At 40.3% G+C, this 23,123-nt stretch overlaps 1 protein-coding gene across 1 annotated transcript; it reads right to left on the bottom strand.

Moving 5' to 3' along the window:
- Positions 1 to 12,702: 12,702 nt before the first annotated feature.
- Positions 12,703 to 13,920, bottom strand: tcf21 (transcription factor 21; the record flags this gene model as incomplete). The annotated part of the gene is made up of 2 exons (XM_079214756.1): positions 12,703 to 12,792; positions 13,504 to 13,920. The coding sequence occupies 2 exons, from the start codon at positions 13,918 to 13,920 to the stop codon at positions 12,703 to 12,705; spliced, it is 507 nt and encodes a 168-aa protein (XP_079070882.1).
- Positions 13,921 to 23,123: the final 9,203 nt, after the last annotated feature.

The following is a 23,123-nucleotide window of genomic DNA, read 5'->3' as shown; positions in this document are numbered from 1 at the left end:
ATTCCAAAATATATATATTATCAAAATATGTAGATTATTCAATGTATTCATATATATGAATTGTATATCATTGTGTGTTTGCAAACAGTTTCCTATTTACACATCTAGAAGACATAGAGCAAGATAAGTATTCATTAAGAGTCCTGTTTCTGGTAAATGTAAATCCCAAAATGTACTCTCTTTTAGCTCTATTTTGGTCACCACCAACCTTCCCTTTTTAACTATGTCTGCCGTGTAGTTGTCTGTCTGCGGTTGCGGCCTACAAAATCGAATCATTGAGTTGAAAGATGAAGGTACTGCAGTCGGGTGATATTCCTCTCTGGGTTCGTCACTAAGAGGCTAAGAGCAATCACATTACGCATCGTCCTTTAATCTGTTGAATATACATTTTTGCAGCTTTAACGTTATTTTCAAAATCTTTTTTTTTTCACTTTTAAATAAAATACGTTGAATAGAATAGCTTTTGATTTAAAAAAAAAGTTTATAGGTGCATCTCGCGGCGAGGTTGCAGATGTAGAAGTACTACGATGGTCGACGGGAAAATAGGAATATTACTGTTAGCCGTTTGGTTTGTCCGCGCTGGGCTCTGTGAAGAGGACCTGCTCCATTTGTAGATATAAACATTTAATTTGAAAAACAATTATTATTTTTAAGTGATTATACGCTAGAGAAAACCTCCATTGGCTACAGATTCCCCTAAATGCTACACACTGTTTCTTTCCGTTTTCTTTAAACTATTTTCAGATATATTTAAAATAAACAAATGTATATAATGGAGTATGTTAGTCACCTGCACAATTAATTGTGTGTCCGGCTAGTGAGCAGCTATTCAAGCAAAAAGGTCATCACCTTAGTAGCTAGAATAAATTGAATCAGTATCCATTCTGAACTCAACCTCTTCTCAGAGGAAATTTAACAACTCTTTCTACGTTGAATTCACTTTGATATCTATCATTCTAAAGCGTTGGTGTTGTAGTAGGACATTATGTTTCTCAGGTCTAGAAGTCATGTAATAACTTAAAAAAAAGAAAGTCTCATCTGTTCCTGTTTTATAGTTGACACATCATGCTTTTGTTCGTTCTCTCTTGTTCTTCTTTTGTTGTTCTCGTCATCTCTTCTCTTTCATGCTACCAATTTCTGCCTCAGGCTGTCATCCTCCCTTCCTGTCATCCCCAAGCCATCATGTTTCCTTGCCAAGGGACACACACACACACACACACACTCACCTATACATACCACTGTGGTGCCCCAGACAGCCCTCCACAATGTGGATGCCCCAAGGGAGCTTGGGTAACTTAGTCCCCTCTATCTGCCAACTGCTGTGTCACAAAGAGGCTTGCATTACACACATGCACACACATACTCGTTCACATAATTAAACACACACTCAGATACTCAGATACACAAGCACATACTCAATATTTAGGCATGCAAATACAGTTGATTATATGACACACACACACACACACACACACCCATGCACACACTTTCAGCTGCTAAATCTCGTTCATTGCCGGTTCTAAATTGAAGCTTATAACGAGTGAGAGAGAGGATTAAGAGAAGGGGAAAAAGTGAAACTGAGCTAATGTCCTTATACCAATAGGAAAGCTTTAAGGCCTGACAGACACTCATTGCACACTCAACCAATCCCAAACACAAACTCACTTTCCAAGGATTCGCACTGACAAAGTTGTTTCAAGGACAGTCATTTTGTCACCCTGGATTAAGTGGCTTTTTCATCAACTATTCAAATGAAAATAATTTCATCCTCTCCTGTCACCTTTCTGAGTGCAAATGTGTTTAACCAAGTCTATGTTTGTGTGTATGTGGGTGCATGCTTGAGTTAGGAGTTGTTGTTATTGGCTGCAGGACTCAAGCTTAGCTCCAGTTTGGCTTTGAGCTACAAACCCCCCCCCCCACACACACACACACTCACACACACACACACACACACACACACACACACACACACACACACACACACACACGCGCAGTGGTTTGTTAAAGTGTATGGAGGGAATGCTGTGGTCACACCTGGGAATGCTCTTTCAGCTAACCTGCCCAACATTTTCGCTTTCTCAATCATTTCCTCTCTCTAGAGGTGGAAAGTAACAAATTACATTTACTTAACTTGTGTTTACTTCTCCTTTTAAGCAGGCTTTACTTATAGGAATAAGTGTACAGAGTATTATAGCTTTTAGGATAAAAAAAATATGGATTTTCAAAGACTGGCCATAAAAGTCTTCTTAAAAGCCGTGTTGGACCAGAGTACATATTTTTTTTGCACTAAAATGTGACAGCTTCTTGTAAACACCTCAAAACTAACCTTCTTTTGGGTAAAATCACAGTGTGTGCGCCTAATTTGTTTCATACTTTCAATTCTGTATAGTTCGACATTTTTTGTCAGGCTGACCAAAGGGAACAATATCTGCTTACTAGAATCACTTAAAAATCACAAACTAACACATTGAATTACAATTTGAGATATATGTAGAGAGCAATTTCTTGATAGGTGGAAGATAGAGCCTGGGCAAAACAATATAGCCATATTTTCCCAAAATGTTGAACTGTTACTATAATTTTCTTGTGTTGCCTTGTATCTGTATGATTGTATCTTAATCTCTCCCCCTCAAATTAAAGGTAATATTATAGTTTCGATTAAGATTATTCAGTAAAATCTCTCCCCCCTAAATGAATGAATCACACAGTCCAGGGGCAAACCAAGAACAGGAGAGATTATAGTGAAATGTTATACCCAAACACACACACACACACACACACACACACACACACACACACACACACACACACACACACACACACACACAGACACACACACACACACACACACACACACACACACACACACACTTGGTTGCAGTCACGTTGTGTATGTCGCACATTGTAACACATTGTAAATTTTAATTCTGATTTGATTGGAATTAAAGTGGTTTTAAGCCAGAGTTAATGGATTTAGACCGGCTCTAATCCTGGTTTAATTAAGGCCTGGGCTACTTGCTTCTTTCATCATCCTGGACTTTGGCCCATCATAATCCAAGTGGCGAATTAAACAACCACTTAATGGAGTGTGTGTGGGTGTTTTGTAAAGAGCATGAGAAATTAATACATGGTCTAATAATGATTTTTTTTGTTTTAAGATCTGGTCCATCAGCACTTAAAGGATAGCTGGGGTCATTCTTGACTTTCTCTCTTGGCCGTGAGTGTGTCTGTGTGCATTCTTCACCGTGCACACTTGGGTGCATGCTCGCTGCCTCACTCCCCATCCCTATGTAACTAGAGCCAACCCTCCCCTGTCAAAAATAAAAATCATTTGTCCGCTGCACGAGTGTGTCCATTAAAAATGCATGGTGGAGGGAGCTGGGAGCCGCTGGGGAAGAAAGCTGATACGTTTCTCTCCGGAAGGGCATCAGAGAACCAAGGTGGACAAATGGCATCCAAAGAGAGAGAGAACGGGATGGAGAGTGAGGGTGATGCGAATGGGTGAGTAGGTGGGTGTGGTGTTTTTTTTATACCCCCAGACAGCATAGTCTTAACATGCTGATGAAACTCAACTTGTCGGGTCTGAAAGTGCCTCTCTCTCTTTCTCTCTCTCTCTCTCTCTCTCTCACTCACTGACCCTCACACATATATTTAAAACCTATAGATCATCTATCACAGGGAATTTAAAGCAGGGATACGGGAGAAGATGCAACATTGCGCTATATACGTGTTGGGAGTATAATCCCCAAAACTCAAATATTTTTTTTTTTTTATTGCTTATAATTAGTTCACAGTTTATTCAAAAGACTCATGTGTCTCATGTCTCATGACTTTCTGCAAACTGTTCCTCTTCGGTGGAGCTCCGACTGAAGGACTTACTCAAACGTGGATGGTGCAACACAGCTAAATTGGTCCAACAGCTTCTTCCATCTTGGACTCTGCGGCTCTCGTAGGACAGCGCTGTCAAGATCTCTTGCTTTTAAAGCAATTGTCCCCAATGTGGAATTTAAAGTGAAAAATGATTGCGGTCGATTTATTTGTCTCTTCAAATGAAACACTCGGCACAAAAATTACATTGAAACAAGTATATTCACCCGCCAAAATGTGCGACTGGGCCTTTCATGTTTTGCAGAAGCAAAAACATCTCTGATGACACTCGAGGTGGAATTTTTTAATGTTATGTTCTTAAAACCTCAGATTATGCCTGATATTAGGTTATAATTTGCTCTGTGCAAACTGTAAAGAGGAGGAAAGGGACAGCTAAATATACAAATGTAGGTGACAGGAAATTGTGGGAGAAATACAGATGTAATCTGAATGAAGGCACAGCAGTGTGTTTTACCTAAAAAAAAAAAAACTTAAGTGTTTGACCTTTCAACTGACTCTGAATCCGTTTTAACTTTTGGAACCGCGTTTCGTTGGATAAGAAAAATAAACTGTAACTGGAAAAGCATTGAGTTTTAAGCAAGGAACAATTAAAACCTTTTATAATATTGAACATAAACAAGACCATTCCTTACACCCTCTTCCGTGTTTGAGTTGTGCTGTTTTTTTACCGCTTTGAACTCTACTGTAACAGATCAATTATCCACACAGGTATTGTATCACTTCATTTGCACATGAAATGAAGCAGTGTGGATTTTTGGCCCACTCTAAACGCTATGTCTGCATTTATTAGGTTAGTGTTTTATTATTAATGTGTTGTGCTTTTGTTAATTTGAATTTAGAGTGTTGTTGGTTTTTCACATTTCGTGTTTTAACCACTAAAAAGAAGGAATGTAATTTTAACAGGTGCACTATTGTGGTCTGCCTCCTTTTTTTAAACAGAAAAACTAAAGATGTGTTTACATTGAATGTCTTTCCTACTTTCTCTATCTGCCAGTCTCACATGTTTCTTTCTTTTCTTGCTAAGTGTACATTATTCCAGTTTTCCTCTCACAGTGGCCTCTCAGAGCTGTCATTGGAAGAACACTGGAGTTGTGAGCTGCGTAACTCCGCTCACCAGATAAATCTGTCATAATAGAGGCGTGTGTGTGTGTGCTTGTGTGTGTATGTATGAATATGCAGAGATTAGTGTGTTTTCATGGTGTAAAACGTGTGGCCTTGCATGCTAAACTTATTAAGAAAGTGATTGATCAGAATAGTGTTACTGTCAAATACACTGTAGTTTAATTATTGCGTTAATAAGATAATGACTTATGAACATTTTGTCTTTTCTTTTTCTCATTCACATTTCTTTGTCATGCTAACTCTTTTTTTATTCCACTGTGAACCCTCTCTCTTGTGGGACTCATTGTTTTCTTTCCTTGGTCTTGTCCATCTGCTTCCTATAACACTGGGGCAGTCTGATCTAGTTTGCAGAAACCCCCTCTGCAAAATCTGACATTTATTCACGTACAACCAAAATAGTCCCTTTCCCCCCCCCAACAAAATAACCCCACTAAAAAAAAACTTCCCGACCCTGTTTCGATAGGGTGGTCGAATCTGGACCCAATTAAAACGGGGACCCCCTAAATTTCCTTCACACCCAGCTTGAGGAAGACCCCAGATTAGAGGAATATTTTCCTTAATGCCGACTTTACTTTTTGCGGAATTCCTTTGGATAATAATTGAGCCCATGTGTGCTCGGTATTCCGAGGTGTTCCCATCTTGTGTGTGGATACAAATGGCATGTTGTTACAGCCATCAGGGCGGGCACAGTTTTGACAAATGTTTTTTTTTCTTCCCCTTCCTCTTCTTCTTATGGGTTTTCACCACAATCTTTGGAACGTTGTTTGAAATTAATAGAAGAAGGGGATTTTCTTTTTTTAAGTTTTGGCCAGATATCCATATGGCAGGAGGCAAAAGCTTAATTGAGATAAAATAAACAAAGTCACCTGTGATTGATTTCAGCTTATAATGAGACACATGTTCGCTATAGTTCAAATGTGCACACACAAGGCCGCATGCTCACATACACACTCACCGCCTCAATTTGATAAGCGCTAAAGCAGGTGTAGTGAAATCCTGCACATGGCATAGGCTTCCACACAAACACCAGATTTTTTGTCCAAATACACACGGTACGCAGACTCACCGAGGATTAGCCTCTGCTTCTCATAAACCCTGTGACTCAACAGTGAGAGCTTGTGTTCTGCTCCCCTATGCAGTGACCCATCATCCTACCGCTCCCTCTGGCTTTGTGAGTGCTCTGCTCTGACCGCGAATGAATAGCCACTTGTTCAATAAACCCGGGACGCTGCTTAGGTATCATAGTTGTCTGCGCAGTATTATTCTAAGTGCTTATATTAAGAAAATCATCAGCACGCTGTCTGACTCTCTGCTCCTCAGCTGACAGTCCTCTACCTCTGAGTGGTGGCGATCTGTGGGAGTCTGACTTATGATTCATGTCTTCCTAATTGTAATAGACCTGAATCCTCTTAAAACAACATGTGGATAATTCTTATGCACACACATATACAGAGGCGCACACACACACACACACACACACACACACACACACACACACACACACACACACACACACACACACACACACACACACACACTCTCCCTCCCTCCACACACAGGTAATTGTGCCCACCTGGGAAAACATCATTTAGTCAGGCGCCCCTTCCTTCTACTAACACTGCTCTTACAGCATCGTGTGTGTGTGTGTGTATGTCTGTGTGTAAGTGTATGTGTGTATGTCTGCGTGTGTGTGAATGTCAGTGTGTAAGCATGACCTCCGTTACCCTTCCAATGCTCTTTGATCCCAAATTGCATTTGACTATCAACACTCTAAGCCCTAAACCATCCAATTACAATACTGTATTATATTAGCTTAGCAGTTCAAGGCTTTAACGAAAATGAATGTGCTTCTCTGTGCAGAAAACCAGCCATGTTGCAGTATAGTCCTCCATCTATCCTTAGTCTTCCACATATATAAATACTTAACAATAATGTAATGAAAATAGAATAATATGTGTTGTTGTTTTGGTTGTTTTCTTGTCTCCTACCTTGAAGAATGACTGCCCTCTGTGTGCAGATTAGTCCATATATATATTAGTAGTTTTAATTATTGTAACGTAATCGCCAAAGTCTGTGCTGACAGCCACTGTGTTAAGGTCAAATTCCTTCACAGTCTGCTGAATGTACTTTTAGGCGACATAAATCTGTGTGAATTAAAGTCTTAAGACAGAAACATTTCACCGTGAAATGTATTGTTTTCCACGTACGTGCAGCATCATCGCTCAGGAGGAGGAGAACGGTTGAAAGCACCCAAGCAGTGATGGATATTCTTCTGTTCTACTTGTCTACCTAACAGCTATGTGTGTGTGTGTGTGTGTGTGTGTGTGTGTGTGTGTGTGTGTGTGTGTGTGTGTGTGTGTGTGTGTGTGTGTGTGTGTGAGAGAGAGAGTTTCTCTGAGCTTTGATCTGACTATGATGAGTGACAGGTTACAGTATCACTTTTAAACTTTTAAACGCATCACAAGTTGTGTTTTAAAAAAGAAGTAATTACAAAGCTTTAAGTTAATTTCTACAAAAGTCAGCAAAATAAGATACAAACCTGTCAAGATTACAAAATGAAAGGAGTAGTTTAATAGAATAGAAAGAACCATGTGCAATTAAGATTAATTCCACTTTAATATCTTCCTGTTGAAAATGAAGCTCGAGCCAAGTAGCTCAGCACAAAGACGAGAAACGGGGAAACAAAATCTGCCTTCAAGCACCTCTGAAACTCACGATTTAGCTTGTGGTATTGTTTTTTTTTTACCATACAACCTGAAATGCAAAAACATCAAATTTACGAGTTACTGCTGGACTGTTTCTTGGCCTGGTGCTGTGACTTTCTGGAGGCCTATAAAAGAAGGAAGGGTCACTATGTCACTGAAGTCACATACATACATTGTAATTTAGCATCTTTCTTATCAATAACTAACCAAACATGAAACTGATGATATTCAATATTATTCAAGGAGACTAGCCAGCTTTCTCGATAATGTTTTCTATTTTTGTCAGGAGTTGGCTCTAATTGCCAAATGTTACTTCTATGTATGTAGACCTTCATGCCGGTACTTTAAAAATTTACAATGGTGTCATGTTGACGTAATGAACCAGCCTTCTTTTATAGGTTCCTTGGAGAATTGTTGTAACTATTATTATTACAAGTATTATAACAAATTAATGTGTGACCTCGTAGAAGATGAACTGGCAAAAGGTCAAACTGGCAGACAGCAGAGCAGTTATAGTGTGGGCAGTAAACCGAGAAAACACACCTTAGGTCATCAGGTCAAATAGATGAAGTATCAAAGTATTGGTACAATGATGTATCGCTGTATACATCCTTTTATTGTATCAGGGGACCCAACTAAATGAAAAGTGTGCTCCATGCGGGAGCAAAAGGCTTTCTGCAACAAAGGGAACGAAGGAGACACAGACGGATCGTTTACTGCAGGGATGACTCCAGCGATGACGTAAAGGCCACATGTCTCACGACACCTGCTGTGCTCCTTTTAATAAGCACAAACTGATGCCAACAATTACACATGCGCGCATGCGAGTATGCCCATAAACATGGGTAGGTGATCTGGTTAGGCCTTAACTATCTTTGGCATCTCCTCTGCTCTGGTGGCTGCTGTGCCAGGCCGCCCAGGCCGCCATACCATTTGATACAAATTGACACCACTAGCAGCTGTTTCTCAACCTCAGTCATGTTAGTGTATCTGGCCCTCTAACGCATGATGAGCTTATGGCTTTGCATACTCTTAAGCTACACATTGACGTCCAACATTCAAGATATCTAATGTAAAAAATGCGGCAGACCAGTCACAGCAGTCAGCACTATTTTACCAAAACACTTGCACAATTTGAGTGATGCTTCCTCACCCCTACCTCATCTCCAGTGTGTCCACTTGCTGTGCTCCATTTAGTTGCTGCACCTTGTCATCATCTCACAGTGACCATAAATCCTTAAAGATCCATGCGATGCCTCATTATTTCTCACTTCTCCCTCCCCTCTGTTTCATGCCCTTACTGCTTTTGTTGACGTGCACAGGTTTTCATCATAGAGGGTCCTCTGCTGCCATCTACTGGTTAAAATAGATACTGTTAGCAGGTTCCTGCAAGGTTTTTTTTAAAGGTTTTTTCTTAAAACAAACCGTGGCAGTAAAACTTTCCTCAACTCTCACACATAGACGCAAAAATATAATTGCAAGTATATTTATACTCAACTAGCATTTTATTTATTATTTCAAGAGCTTATAGAAGTGCAGCAGACTCTTTTTTTCACTTTTGCACACAATATTTAGTTTATTATAGACGTTTTGCAGCTCTTAAAATTGATGCTTCTTCTACCTATAGAAGAATATGTATTCAATTCATAAAGAATGTATGATAGATTCAAATCCAACCTCACCACATCACCTCCTTGGTGAAGGAGTGAAAGGGAGTGGACCATCTTATATTTACAATATATGATCACACAGGTGAGGGCAGCATGGGAAGTAAACTACTTCATAACAGGGGATTCTTAATGTAACCCCCAGACCAAGAACATGCAATCCTTGGTAATGTAATCACTGCATGCTTATTGCCTTTCAATATGCAATGCCAATACAATACAATTTGGAACAACATGTCAAAATTGAATAAATGTAAGAATGTATGAAAATATGTATTAGTATCACACTCTCATCGGGGATGTTGTAGGGATGCCTGGAGTTTCATGGTCAGGTCCAAAGATGTTCCCAAAAAACATTGTATACTTTGACCAGAAGATGGCAGTCTAATGATGCTACGTGCACAGATGGTTGTGTTAGGGTGGGGCCCCGGGAGAGTTTGGGGATGGAAATGACATGTACAGTATGTAGTGATGTAACATAAGAGACTGGGGGATGTGTTGCTTTTTGTTAAGGACTTGATGAGATCTTCAAAATGAATAGCTTTTAATGTAAACAAAACACCGCTATATATGTCTTTCCATTGGCTCATCTGTCCAATATTTATGGAGACGGACTAAGAGAGATGTTGCAATGCATAGTATAAACTGTTGATTTTAGCCTTCCCACTTTTTCTCTGCACACATCGCCCCTGAATAACCGCCATGGCAATGTACAGTAAGTGATCTGAGGGTAGATGGAAACATGATGGGATCAGCTGGAATACAATGTGATTTCTCTCCTCCTCTCAGTCCGTCGACCTTTTTCACATCACAGTTTGGGCAGCCGTCCAACAAAACAATTAGCAAGTATGGGAATCCCGGCCCTGCTCTCATGCAGATCCCTCCCTCCTGTCTCTATCTCTCTTCCTCTCTTCCTCTCTCCCTCTCGCTCTCTGCAGCTGGCCCCGAGAGAGAGGCGGCCAAGTTTATTTTCTCCACGGTGGTCCCTTTGAGGTGGTGGCGAGGCCCCTGCCACGCCGCCGCTGATGTATTAGGTGAGGGTCCTTGAAGAAATGTTGGTGGGGCTCTTTTATTACTACAGCACTCCATCTTATTGTTCCTGTTAAAGGATACTTGGTACTGTCCTTTTCACATAGGGGAAGTAAACAAGTAAGTGTGATTTAAGTCATCCACATCCCTTAAAGTCAAATTAGCAACCTCAAAACTAATGTAAATATCTCCATGGCAAGACAATTCTGTCTGTTCTGTCGGCCATGATGCTGTTTGAAAGTTTTAAAAAGCTCCCAAGTGAACCTTGATTTAGTTATATTTTTATTAATTTATTATCTGTTATAAAATGTCACTTAAAAAATATATACCTGAAATATAAAACATTAATGATTGTGGAATACAGACTATTTTTTTCCAAACAGTTTTTAGTACTGACCATTGGTGTCATATGAGCACATTTGTAAAATTAGTACTTTTTTATAATACACTTAAAGTATCTAAAGTATCCCCACTCATAAGGAAGTCGAATGGCTCAAGGCAGTGTTAGATTATGGGATTATCATTACAGAGGCATTACTCTGGAGCATTTTAACACTGAGGTCACTGAGGTGTGACATTGTTTTCTGAATTTGAAGGTTTTACTGTCGTAAAGTGTACTAACATTATACGCCGGGATTATTTATGCTGATTCCTAGATGACATATAGATGGAATATCTTTAAATTTTACAATAACAAATCTGTTTTTCTCATTTTTGTAATTTTGGCCATATGCCTGCCGCACTATGATTGTATATATTACTTTTGTTGCATTGTATTCTATAACAATGTAACACATACATCAAAGGTTATGTATAAGTAAATAGTCCAGTAGTGAAGGCTGCAATATTTACCTCTGAAATATAATGGTATAAAGCTAGCATGAAATACAAAATAATAAGAAAATAAGTAGGTTAAATGTCTCACATTACCCAAACAAATAAGCAATGCTATTTTGCTTGTCTTTAGTACAAAATAGTACAATGTGTGTTTTATTGTAGCATGGCCTTCAGGGTGGAGTGCATTTTTCTTTTGCAGGATGCTTTCTTAACTGAATGGACAATTGCAGTTACAGAGAGAGACCTATGTAAGATATATAGAGATATACAGAAAGGGGGTGAAAGGAGAGGGAATCCGTGGAGAAAAAAAGGAGAAAAGAAAGAAGAAAAAAGAGAGGGGCCGCGTGTCAGACTGCATCAATAACTGTCTGCACGATGTAAACATAGCGGTCATAACCCGGACGAATTAAAACAACGGGTCTGGGCGGGATTAAAGCTCAACCCGCTGGTTTTCTACAACTTTTAAAATGTCGAAAATCTCCTCTGCCCACCAACAACTTGCGCCTCTACGCTCTTAACTTCTGATTGGCTGAATCCAAAATAATCTATCCAATCAGTGATCATCTGTGACAATTTGAGATAACTTCATCTCAGTATTTTTCATAAATAAATATGTGTTGTTGGCATTACAGGAAAGTTCAAGCTTTGTCATGTATGGCCTAAAAATGACCTGTTTAGATTTAAATTAAGTTAAATTAAACAATTTCGTACATTATAAAAGTTGTACAGTTTCTTTAACTTTCCCTGCATTTATCAATGAAAATGGCAGAAAGATAAACTTAATTTGACTTGTTAAACTACAAGAGCAATACCTGTTTTTAAAGTTCTTCTAAATAATTTTTGAAGCCAATAGTGTGTTTACGTAATGACAGCCACGTCCACTGTTATCTTTTAGAAACAACAGAGAGACTTATCTGCTCTGACACTTCGTTGGTGCTCAGGTTATGCTATTCTGAAGGAGTGGAGTGATAAGAGGGGTTACGAGGTCAGAGCATTGGCCCACACACGGAAATGACACAGAGTAATTCAGCACACAAGGTGTAAAAGTGATACAAATATGTTTTATATACATGTAATCTATACAATTTGAGACAGTGGACACGTTTAATGTGCACATCCATCCATCGTAATGCAGCCGCCAAAAACAGGCCCGCATGAGTAAAAATGCATCTGCAGAGTATTACAACAACAACAAAAGCAAATGAAAGCACGCAGTTGATCTTTGAACCAGCAAAGACAGCGATAGGTGACAGAATGCATTTAAATAAAATTCAACATGTCTTTACGGGAACGAAGGAGACAGGGTTGCTCTCTCCGTTATTCCCACTCAAAGTCTGCGGAGATGAGACGTTCAAGTCTGTCACAATCTTTCTTTCTTTTTTTTGGTCTTGGATAATAAACGTCCCTTAAAAAAAAAATTAAAAAAAACGCACAGATGTGTCCGCTTGGTTTCGTCAAGACGCCGTTGTTCCACATAACCTTGTCGTGTTCAGCATCTCCTTCAACTCGATCTCCGGCTTACCTGCAACCATGAAGGGCCACGTCTGCGGACGGAAACACAATGAGTTAGGGCCAACATCTTAGAATGTGAATTCATCAAGCAATGACATCGAGATTAATCAAAATCTCAGGCCAATTATATGTCAATTAATCACCTGCAGGATCAGATGGACATCGGGAATTAAAGACATATTTAAATCTTACATACGTGTGTTCGTCTATCTAAATCTCCTATTTCACGATACAATATTGCAGAGGGTCATTTGGAGATCTGCTGGCTATGATATTTGGTATTGCACAATTGTTTAATATATTTGTAATTGAGTAATTCAAGGCCCAGTGTTACTGCGGCTGCATTATTATTTTTTTTAAATGGCCTACATATAAGCCAATTGTTGTTTTTTGGATTAATTAGGCCTCATAAAGGGTGATACTTTCAATCATATTTGTTGTACAGTCAGCATGAATTGTTTTCCCCTCGCATGCACCTGCTCACAAAGCTATCACGTTAGTACCATGAGGCCTATAGCAGGAGTCTGCAACCCTGTTTAAAATCCTCAGAAATCTATACATTCCAGTGGTGCAGCCTTGAATGAAAAGTAACGTTAATAATAGTATTAAGCAAACAAACTATCACTAAGGTTTTTAACAAAATCCGATTAATTTAAACGTCACTTTAACTGTCCCTCACTCCGAATTGTTATAGCCTAGATACACTTTCATGGGTCCCCCTCCACTACATGCCTCAGGCTCACCAGGTTAACGGGGTGGATATATCCGTTTTCATATTTGTCGTTGGCCAATATCTGCCGGAGGTGCGCGATGTAACTAGACGCCAGGCGAAGCGTGTCCAGTTTGGAGAGCTTGGTGTCCGCCGGTACCCAGGGTAAGGTCGTCTTCAGCCGGGAGAACGCCTTGGACAGGACGCGCATCCTGGCTCTCTCTCGGGCGTTGGCCGCGTTTCTCTGCTTTCCCTCCTGCTGTGCCACACCTTTGGGTGCCGTTTTCCGGGACGCTGTCTTCCGTTTCTTGCCCGGCGCGTCGTCTGCGCATGTGCCCTCGCCGTTGGAGCTCTCCTCTGTGCTCTCGTTGGAGTCTTTACCGGAGGAGCCAAACTTCAGGATGCCGTCCAGGAGCTCATCGTCGACATCGCTGAGAGACCCGGTGGACATGGTGAACTGTCTCCAACTGCAGCGGGCTCAAAGCATGGGAGCGGGACGCCGAGGCTGGACAGGAATGAACAGGGGGATCAAACACACGCCTTGGAGATGTGTTCATCAACGGGAAGAGAGCAAAGGAACGGGCTTTATATCTTTATATGGCTAGGGAGGGCGTTACCTCATGCTGGGAGGAGACACATAGTGCTGATCCAACATGCTGATTCCAGGAGCCCAAGAGACCCTGGATGTTGTCCCCAGTAAAATGCAGAATGTATAGTTTATTTTAAATGCATTTTAACTCACCGAGTATTCACTCCTTTCAGAAATTTGCAGAGAGATGGATTAATTGGGCCTACAGAATCCTTCCTCTCTTTTTTTAACATAACATCCTTCTGAACTATTTCAAGAACGTCAAGGGGGGCCTGATCTTCACTTTGTGAACATGGCTCAATCTGTAATATTCATATACGAAGATTTAAATCTTTTAACCTTTGTCTATCCTGACAAATATTACTCATGCAAACATTGTGAGTGATATATAATTTTGAAATGGGGGCAAGGTCTATTTTTTTTTTTATTATATGCTCAACCTGACAAATACAATTCCAAAGTATTTGCTATTAGCCGGTTCCACTCACAGGGCCACGCAACTTTCAGCACATCTTGCCAGTTAACAGGATAAAGTGCAAGGACAAGGGGGTGTCACGTCTCAAATGGCAAACTGGCGCCTTGGTCCCCTCTGATGTAATGGATACCCGGCATCCACAACCCCCTGTTTGGCCTTCCACATCATTCCACACCAATGCTCCATACACGGGTCCACTCAGGGCCAAGTCCGACCAGAAAGTCTCTGAAGATGGTTTAAGTTGAAAACGTTGGGTTGCACCAGGAAAATACTGATAATAATCATGTGCATCTTGCAGACTTTTTTTAAATATATAAATTGTTAATTGTGAGACTGAAACATGTGTTGAGTGCCTAAATCAGCACGACGCTGGAGATCTCTCTTGCTTAGAAGCAGGATTCTGTGTGTGTGTGTGTGTGTGTGTGTGTGTGTGTGTGTGTGTGTGTGTGTGTGTGTGTGTGTGTGTGTGAGGCTTACACAACCACAGCTGAAGCGTGTGCACGGATGAGAGGTGTGTCTCTTGAGAGCTGATCTTTGACCCCTTTGCTTCCGGTGTCACAGTGCATCTAAACAGGCGCCACCACTACGTTTTAACCTCTAGAATTGGCACAATGCAGAAACGCAGTTAATGTGTAGCTGCATTTTCAATTGGAAATGAGTGACATCTTGAAAAGAATGGATATTACAAATCCAAAAGAGGAGAATGCAGCGTGGAAATAAGTTTGCAGGACTGATATTGCAAGGACACAGCAGACGAAAGAAGAGGGAGAGGAATAGATAGGTGAGGGGACTGAGAGAGAGGAAAGAGAGAAAGGCGGGGGCTTAATCTCCTGGGTGGGCTGGAAATCAAAGCACTTTGTGGAAAAGTAATAATAGAGTCTGCTAGATTGATGATCACCTCTGAGATACATGGATCCACCAGAGAACAACAGAGAAGTCATGAGGGAGACAAACTAAAATAGATCACGAAACAGCCCTTTTCCTCCCCCGTGTGCGTCAATAAAACACAGGCCCTGATGTAATTCCTTCAAAACTATCATACTTGCAAAAGCTAACAGCTCTTCATGTGAATGGCAAAGGAATGTATGTTTAGGAAACCTTCTCAGTGACCATTTTCCCTCCAGTCACACAGTGACGTGGGGCAACAGGTGGAGAGGGGGTTATAGTGAGAAAGATGGGGAGAGAAAAAAGAGGGGACCCTGGCAGTTATGGAAGGACAGGCTGCTAATTAGCCGGTTTTTGGTCAAAGGTTAGGCTGGTAGTGTGATGTCACCACAAAGGGACGGTTTCCAGATGTTGCTTGCAGGGCCACCGAGGGGGACACCTGATGCCTCGGCTCATTATCGTTTCTCTCTCTGTCACACACACACACACACACACACACACACACACACACACACACACACACACACACACACACACACACACACACACACACATGCACACAGACACCTTTGTTGAAAGCATATGTGCATATGTGGAGAATTGGTCGAGCTACCACGTGCAATTGTTGTGGGGATGTCCTTCAGGAGAAACATTAATATTGTATCTTTGCTGACTAAGACATAGTGATTGGTTCAGGTGCGCCTGCTGGACCCATGGAGGAGAGTCGGGTAACGCTTGCTAGACTCACTCCTCTCGAAGACATATGACAAAAAAAGATTACAAGCCCCTCGAAGGTCTGAATCTGAGCTACTGTTTCCATAAGTATGTCCAAAAATATCTAATGTGATTGTATTAATATTCCATTTGACTTGTAATATGAGTCTCAACATCGGATTAAAATAATTGGATTGAAAAAGGAATTGCTCTTCTGATTTAGAAAGAGTTACAAATGGAAACTGAAAACAAGGAAAAGCTAATTGATGCTTAAAGATACTGTATCTTCATTGTGACATTAGGTCACCAACAGTGCTCTTATTCCCAATATTTAATTTGGTTATGAAGTTTAAGATTCCCTTTGACCTCATCAATTTTTCTTTTTTAACTTGATATTCTTATTGTCAGACTTGACTTTCACAAAAACTCCTTTCCTCATCTTCTTTCCTCACCCAATTTTTCCAACATTAACTAAAAAAGGCCAAAGAAAAACCACAGGGATGATACAATGCATAGAGGAACAGTTGAAGAATGTGAGAGAAAGAGAGCATAATCTGAAGCCAAATATTGTTTTATTTATTGACAAAACATTCCACTTGTATTTTCCTGTGATTTATAAAAACAAAATGGCTAAAAGTCAAAAGTAGGTGGCTGTAGAGAACAGAATGAGAAGCTGTAATCTTAGAGTGAGGTTTAGGGTGAGAAAAACATCATCCATCTATGTCTAAGCACTCCAGTACCCTGTCCCTTATCACTGCCGTACTCCCCCAACAGACACACACACATACACACCCACACTTATGCACAAATTGGTTTCCGCCTCAGTTCAAGTACTTATAAAAAAAGAAGAAAAATCAAAGTAAAACAATTGAAAGAGAGGTTGTAGAAAGTACAGCGGGGAGTGGAGAAGGCAGGGTGAAAAGGATGTGACGGACAAACTGGCAATAAGAGAGAATTATGAAGATGTTTATGGGAGTGGGAATATTATAATATATTTCAAAAAGACTACAAACATTTGATATTCGATGACAGGAACATCCGGGGGGAGGAAAACAGTGATCCTGCAGAATAAGACTGATATTCTGTCACAATGTCGGTTAATGACCTGCAAGTCTTGTCCTTACAGTGTGAGGGAGTGTATTGGTCCCTGGAGTGTGTGCACACATTATCTTCATACATTTTTGCATCTGTGGGAAATGTATTGGACTTCACAATATCTGCCACGACGGATGAGAAATTGTGTGATATGTTTTGGAAAATGTTAGAATCAGTAAAATGCTCCTGCAGGGCTGCTGATCTGTTCTTCTCACCTCACCGACCAATCAGACAACGGGACAAACAAGCTGTTTTGAAGAAAGAAGAAAGTATCCTTTATTAATCCCATTGGGGAAATTGGTCTCTGCATTTAAACCATCCTTAGTAATTAAGAAGCACTGTGCTGCCGTGAGGTGCCCGGGGACCAACTGTGGGTTCAGTGTCTTCTTCAAGGACACTTCAACATGCGAACTATGGGATTGAACCAGCTACCTTGTGGTTACAGAATGACCACTCTCCCCATGAGCTACAGCCGCCGTAAACTAACTGCACGTGTGACAAATCACAAACCTGGGATGTTGTCTTTGTGCTCAAAGACGTAGTATTAGCCTGAATAAAGTAAGAGACTGGTGGACATTTTCAAACTTCACAATTCTACCGTCACAAAAAATAAAAATGATCAAAAACACAAGTTATTAACTGCCTCTCCTATACTGACATTGAAGGTTTTACACATGGTCAAACTCAAACGTTTGAATCTAGATAACAGAACACACTTTCCTTTAAATCTAAATACATAAAGGATTCATGGAGTATCGCTGGTTGTTACATACAAAAATGGACAAATAAGTAATTATGTTAAGAATAAAAACAAAGAGTTAAATAACTCAACTCCAAACACTTGGCCAATTGTTGCATGAAGTGGGCACATTTGTCTGTTTTGGGGAGGTGTTTCAGACCAATAAGAATCTGACATGCACTTTCTTTTAAAGCATACTGACCCCTTAAGAGGCAACTAAAAAGTTGTCTTTCGCTTAACTGCAACACAGCCTTTGACCCCGTCATCATCTTCCAAAAACCCAGTTTTCCGCATGACAGCAAGGTCGTTCTCAGATTTATGTCCAGTCTTACAGTTCAACTGTAAGGCTCAGTTTTAAAAAAAGATCCCTGTGGATGGAAGGCCAAGAATGACAAAAAGGATGCTCCCTGCAGAGAGTTTTCACTTCATGCTTACAAATTTAATGGACAGTGGCAAGTAGACACTCTCACACTCGCAGTTAGCTGGTTGCTGGCTATTTTACAGCTAACGCCTGTACAGTACACTGGCTTCTTGCTGAAAATAAACAATCAACAAGTTGTCTTTCTGATCACACATTTAGTGAGCTGTTCCTCTACTTAAAGGTTCTTTAAAGTCATTTCTAAAGAAAAGAAGACACGTCAAAGGCAGACAGATGGAGGTCAGTTGCAAATCAACCGTGGGAAAGAGGAATAGAGAGAAACAGGAAAGTAAAACAGTGCAGACGGCAGAGACACACCAAAGAGATTAACAACATCTTGGTCTGAATTTGTGGCAGAAATGTTCAACAGGCACGGCTGCATTGATGGCTGGGCTCAAAATACACATACACATACACACACCGTTACTTAAGTTGTATTGGCTTGAACTTGAATTGGCAGAGTGCCCAAAGTGGCCTGTCGGAAGTAAGTGAGACGCGATGCAGCTGCACTTTGAGTGTGTTTGTGTGTGAGGCTGAGCTTGTGTGCTGCTACAGTATGGCACTTTTTTTAACCTCTGTTGCAACCTCTGGTCTAACTTGTGGCCTGGTGATCGGATGCACAGATAAAAAACAGTGTGTGTGTGTTTGTGTGTGGCTTCACTTCAGCACAGGGCAGTAGGGCAGCGTACAACAGTGCCAGCTCTGGTCTCCGTCACTGTGATTGAGGCTACAGTTTATAAACAGAGAGAAAGGACACTGCTCAGTTTTCTATCTGAACAGTTTATGCGTGTGTGTGTGTGTGTGTGTGTGTGTGTGTGTGTGTGTGTGTCTGTGTGTGTGTGTGTGTGTGTGTGTGTGTGTGTGTGTGTGTGTGTGTGTGGTTTGATCCTCTGACAGACCAGAACTCCCAGCGCCCTAAACCACACTAAATCCTTCACAGCAGCCCCCCCTTGCCTTCCTCCACTGTCCCCACTACTAACTCCACTCTCTGTTGTTGGATGTCTGGTCACCTCCGTCTAGCCAAAACAAATAGAGTCAAAACAGTGGAGGAAAAAAAACAAGCTTTTCCAGTCAAGATGCAGCCACATACTCAACCCTGTTTCAACACTAATAACTGTACTCTAAAGCGGTATAAAAGCAACAGTAAACTGAGATGTGTTGTTGTTTGCTTCCCAAGTGGCACACAATCATCAGTTGAAACCCTATGAAACTCTATTAATTAATACATTTTTTCTTTTTAAAGGAATTCTCAATATATAATTCAGAGCATTTTAGCACTATCGTCTCTACACGGTTCTCAGTTTGGCCACAGCTAAGCCAGAAACGAAAAAAAAAGAAGCTAGAAAGCTAGAAACGAAAGCTTTGTTTATACTCGAGTGTGGCACCGTGCTGCTAGTCTCAACAGATACCGTGCGAGCTAAATGCGCACATTGGCGTGTGGTACGTTGTAGTATTCTCAGAAATGCGATAAGGAGTACAAACACAATGTACTGTGAAGATGCAAAAACTGGTAAAGTCCTTTTATACACCATAGGCCCACATATGGGCCTTTTTTAATTTATTGCAATATATATATATATATATATATATATATATATATATATATATATATATATATATATATATATATATATATATATATATAAATCACAAGAAAATACATTAATGTTGCATATCAAATTAAAAACCAAAGCCTTTGCTACAAGAATCAGTAAGCCACTTAACAAAAAACTCAAACAGAAAGAAAGATAATCATAAAAGTATAAAAAGTATTGTTGTTACACTTTGTTTTTTACTGTGTTTTTACAGTTTGATAAAAATTCAATCTGTTCATTCAGTCAATTTTTGTGCTTGTTTTATTTTAATGGGAAATATATAGGTTGTTTTATGAATAAAAAAAAACATCAAATTTAAATAAAAATGCTGTATTTGAATGTATTGATCACCATAAGTAATATACAAGTGAAATATATGGTTTGGCACATGATACAATTCAAATGGCACAGATGGTGCCCAAATGTGCCCAAATGTGCCCAAATGTGCCCAAATGCTCATTTGAGTCCTCACCTGAATTTTCAAAGTCAAACTTTGCAGAGATAATGTTCACATATTGTGTACAGACCGTACGATTGCCTCATTTCAAAGGCAGACCTGAAAACCTTTAATTCTTCTTCTTCATTTACTCTTAACCAGTAATATATAGACTGATATTTACACATCTGAACAAAATCTCACATTATACTTGCTTATTATAACACCAAAAGTATTCAAATAGCCTTAGTGGTTGCAGAGATACACCCTTTTTAGTTTGGGTATGCAATTTTCGAGCAGAAGCCTACAAATAGCTTGGTGCTTAAAAGGTTTTAAACCGACCTCCACAATCCCGAGGAGGAATTGTATTTAACTGTAAAATCACATGGATGACTTCATTGCCATCATAAAGGTCAACGGCGTTATCAGCGTTAACCGCTAAATGAGCGCAGGCCAGAGCGGCAGCATTTACCACCCAGTGGGGCACAATAAAGGCTGGCTTGCAATAAAATGCACGCGTGGATGGTCTGCCTATAAACAAAGCAAAGCACAGATAAACTCAGTTTACAACGCACACAGAGAAAGAGCGACATGCTCTGCTTAGGATGACGTTCCTCCACTATAGCTTTACATTGCACATACGTTAGCTGCTAATCTAATGCTATGACTCCCATATATAGAACTTTTAACAAGTTGGTCTCAAGTCACTGGTTTTTGCATGGCTGCCTTTTGTACAGGACAATAAAAGCAGATTAAATCTTTTAAATCGGGACATTTTCAATAATGGACACAAAGAATCGTCATAATTTTAGCTCATCTTGAACTGACAATGCCATGTTGTTCTGTAAAATCAGGTGTATATTGTGAAGGTACTTGTGCCTATGACTCATGTGCTATAATTTCATGGAATTACAAATAATATTTGAAAGGTTTAAAATCAGGTTTAAATGTTTTAACTATTATTTTAAAAATGAAAACAAGAATTTTGCAAAGTTTAAAACTGAGATTTGAATATCTATAATAGCTACCTCGTACTCCAGATGTGTGGTGGATTTTTTTGAAATGTTAAAGTGTTATGTTAAGAGCTTTTCAACACGACTAACACTACTTTTAGAGATTGCATTAAATATTTAAGATTCAAGGGAGGATTGCAAAGACAACTCATTCAAGTGTTGTTTGAGTAAAGTTTATCCACAGTAAAGTTTACGACATTTCATATCTTTATATCTCTGTAAATGAAGGGGGCTATACTGTCAGGATTATCATTACACACACCTAATTATGTGTGTAATGCTGGACCGTCACTGATATTATTCACACCTGATTACTCAGGCTGTTGTTAACATGGAGGGCGATGATGGAGAGGGATGATAAACAGTGCTGCACCCTTATTGGCTGGATCAGGTTCGGTGCTTTGATCCTCTTCCTCCTCATTACTCAGGGGGGGAATGAGTCACTCAGAGCGACAGGTGTGTGTGTCTGTTTATATATGTGGACATCTTTTGCAACACGTTTAAATAAGGTGCAAAAAGGTCTGAATAGTTACCAAAGAGGAAATAATGTGTTTGTGTATTCTGCATTGTATTTATTATCAACATTTTTACTCCTCACAAATGTTTGAAGTGCAGCACTTTTATTTTGAAAAGAAAATTACTTAGTTTGTCTTTTCCCTGCAGATGAAATTATCTCATCACATCATATCTCCTCTGTCTCAATGGTCCGGTTAGCTCATAGTTGCACACTCACAAACAGACCACTGACAGACACACACATACACACACACATACACACACACACACACACACACACACACACACACACACACACACACACACACACACACACACACACACACTGATTATAACTTTCTATGGCAGTGGTAATTACTGTAGCCCACTGTGCAAAGAGAGACAGAGGTGTATCTGACCCCAGGAAGAGAGATATGAGCAGTCCCTAAAGGCATCACTCTGAGTGTTGTGTTTTTTTTACATTCATGTGCATTTCTTTACATGTGTCTGTGTAAAGGGGGGTGTTAAGTCTGCTCTTGCCCGAATTAACAAACTCCAGGCTTGAGTAAGATACACCCACCTAACCTGCCGATATCTCCGGATAAACCATCCAGAACTGCTGATAGCCAGGGTGTTAACTGCCCCAGATGCAGGAAAACCTTTGCCTTCCTGGGCAAAGACATTACGCTTATCCCCCTCCTACCCTGGCTGCCTCCCTTCCAGCCTACAATCTCCCTCCCGGTCCCAGAGGGAACCGTCGCCCCCACCAGGCCCAGGATCGAGGCTCCTCCTGGGCTACTCCACCGATACTCCCCTCCGCTAGGAGCGGGCCTGATGTACAGGGAGGGAACTTGTACAAATATTTGACTTACATGTACACACAGCCTCACACTGTACATTAAAGGAATGCCAGGCAGAGAATATGCAACAACACATTTCCAACACCGGTCTAATATGAACGTGAAAAGTCATTGGTTGTATTTATGAAAAATTAAAGGAAGACAAAGAGATGCGTGACTACGAAAGGATTGGACATGTTTGGCTATTTACGGCAAATCACTCAAGTGATGGTGTGTGTGAATGCATGTTTGGATGTGTGTGTGTGTAAGATTAAAGTAGCTGACCTTTGAAGCACCTTCTCACATCTCATTTCAACCTAATCTGCGTGTGTCAGTTCTCCCATGAGATGCAGACATAATG

The sequence above is a fragment of the Taurulus bubalis genome, assembly GCF_910589615.1.
Source record: "Taurulus bubalis genome assembly, chromosome: 3".
Lineage (NCBI taxonomy): Eukaryota > Metazoa > Chordata > Actinopteri > Perciformes > Cottidae > Taurulus > Taurulus bubalis.
The sequence above is the reverse complement of the archived record's forward strand: the minus strand, read 5'-3'. Positions and strand labels throughout refer to the sequence as shown.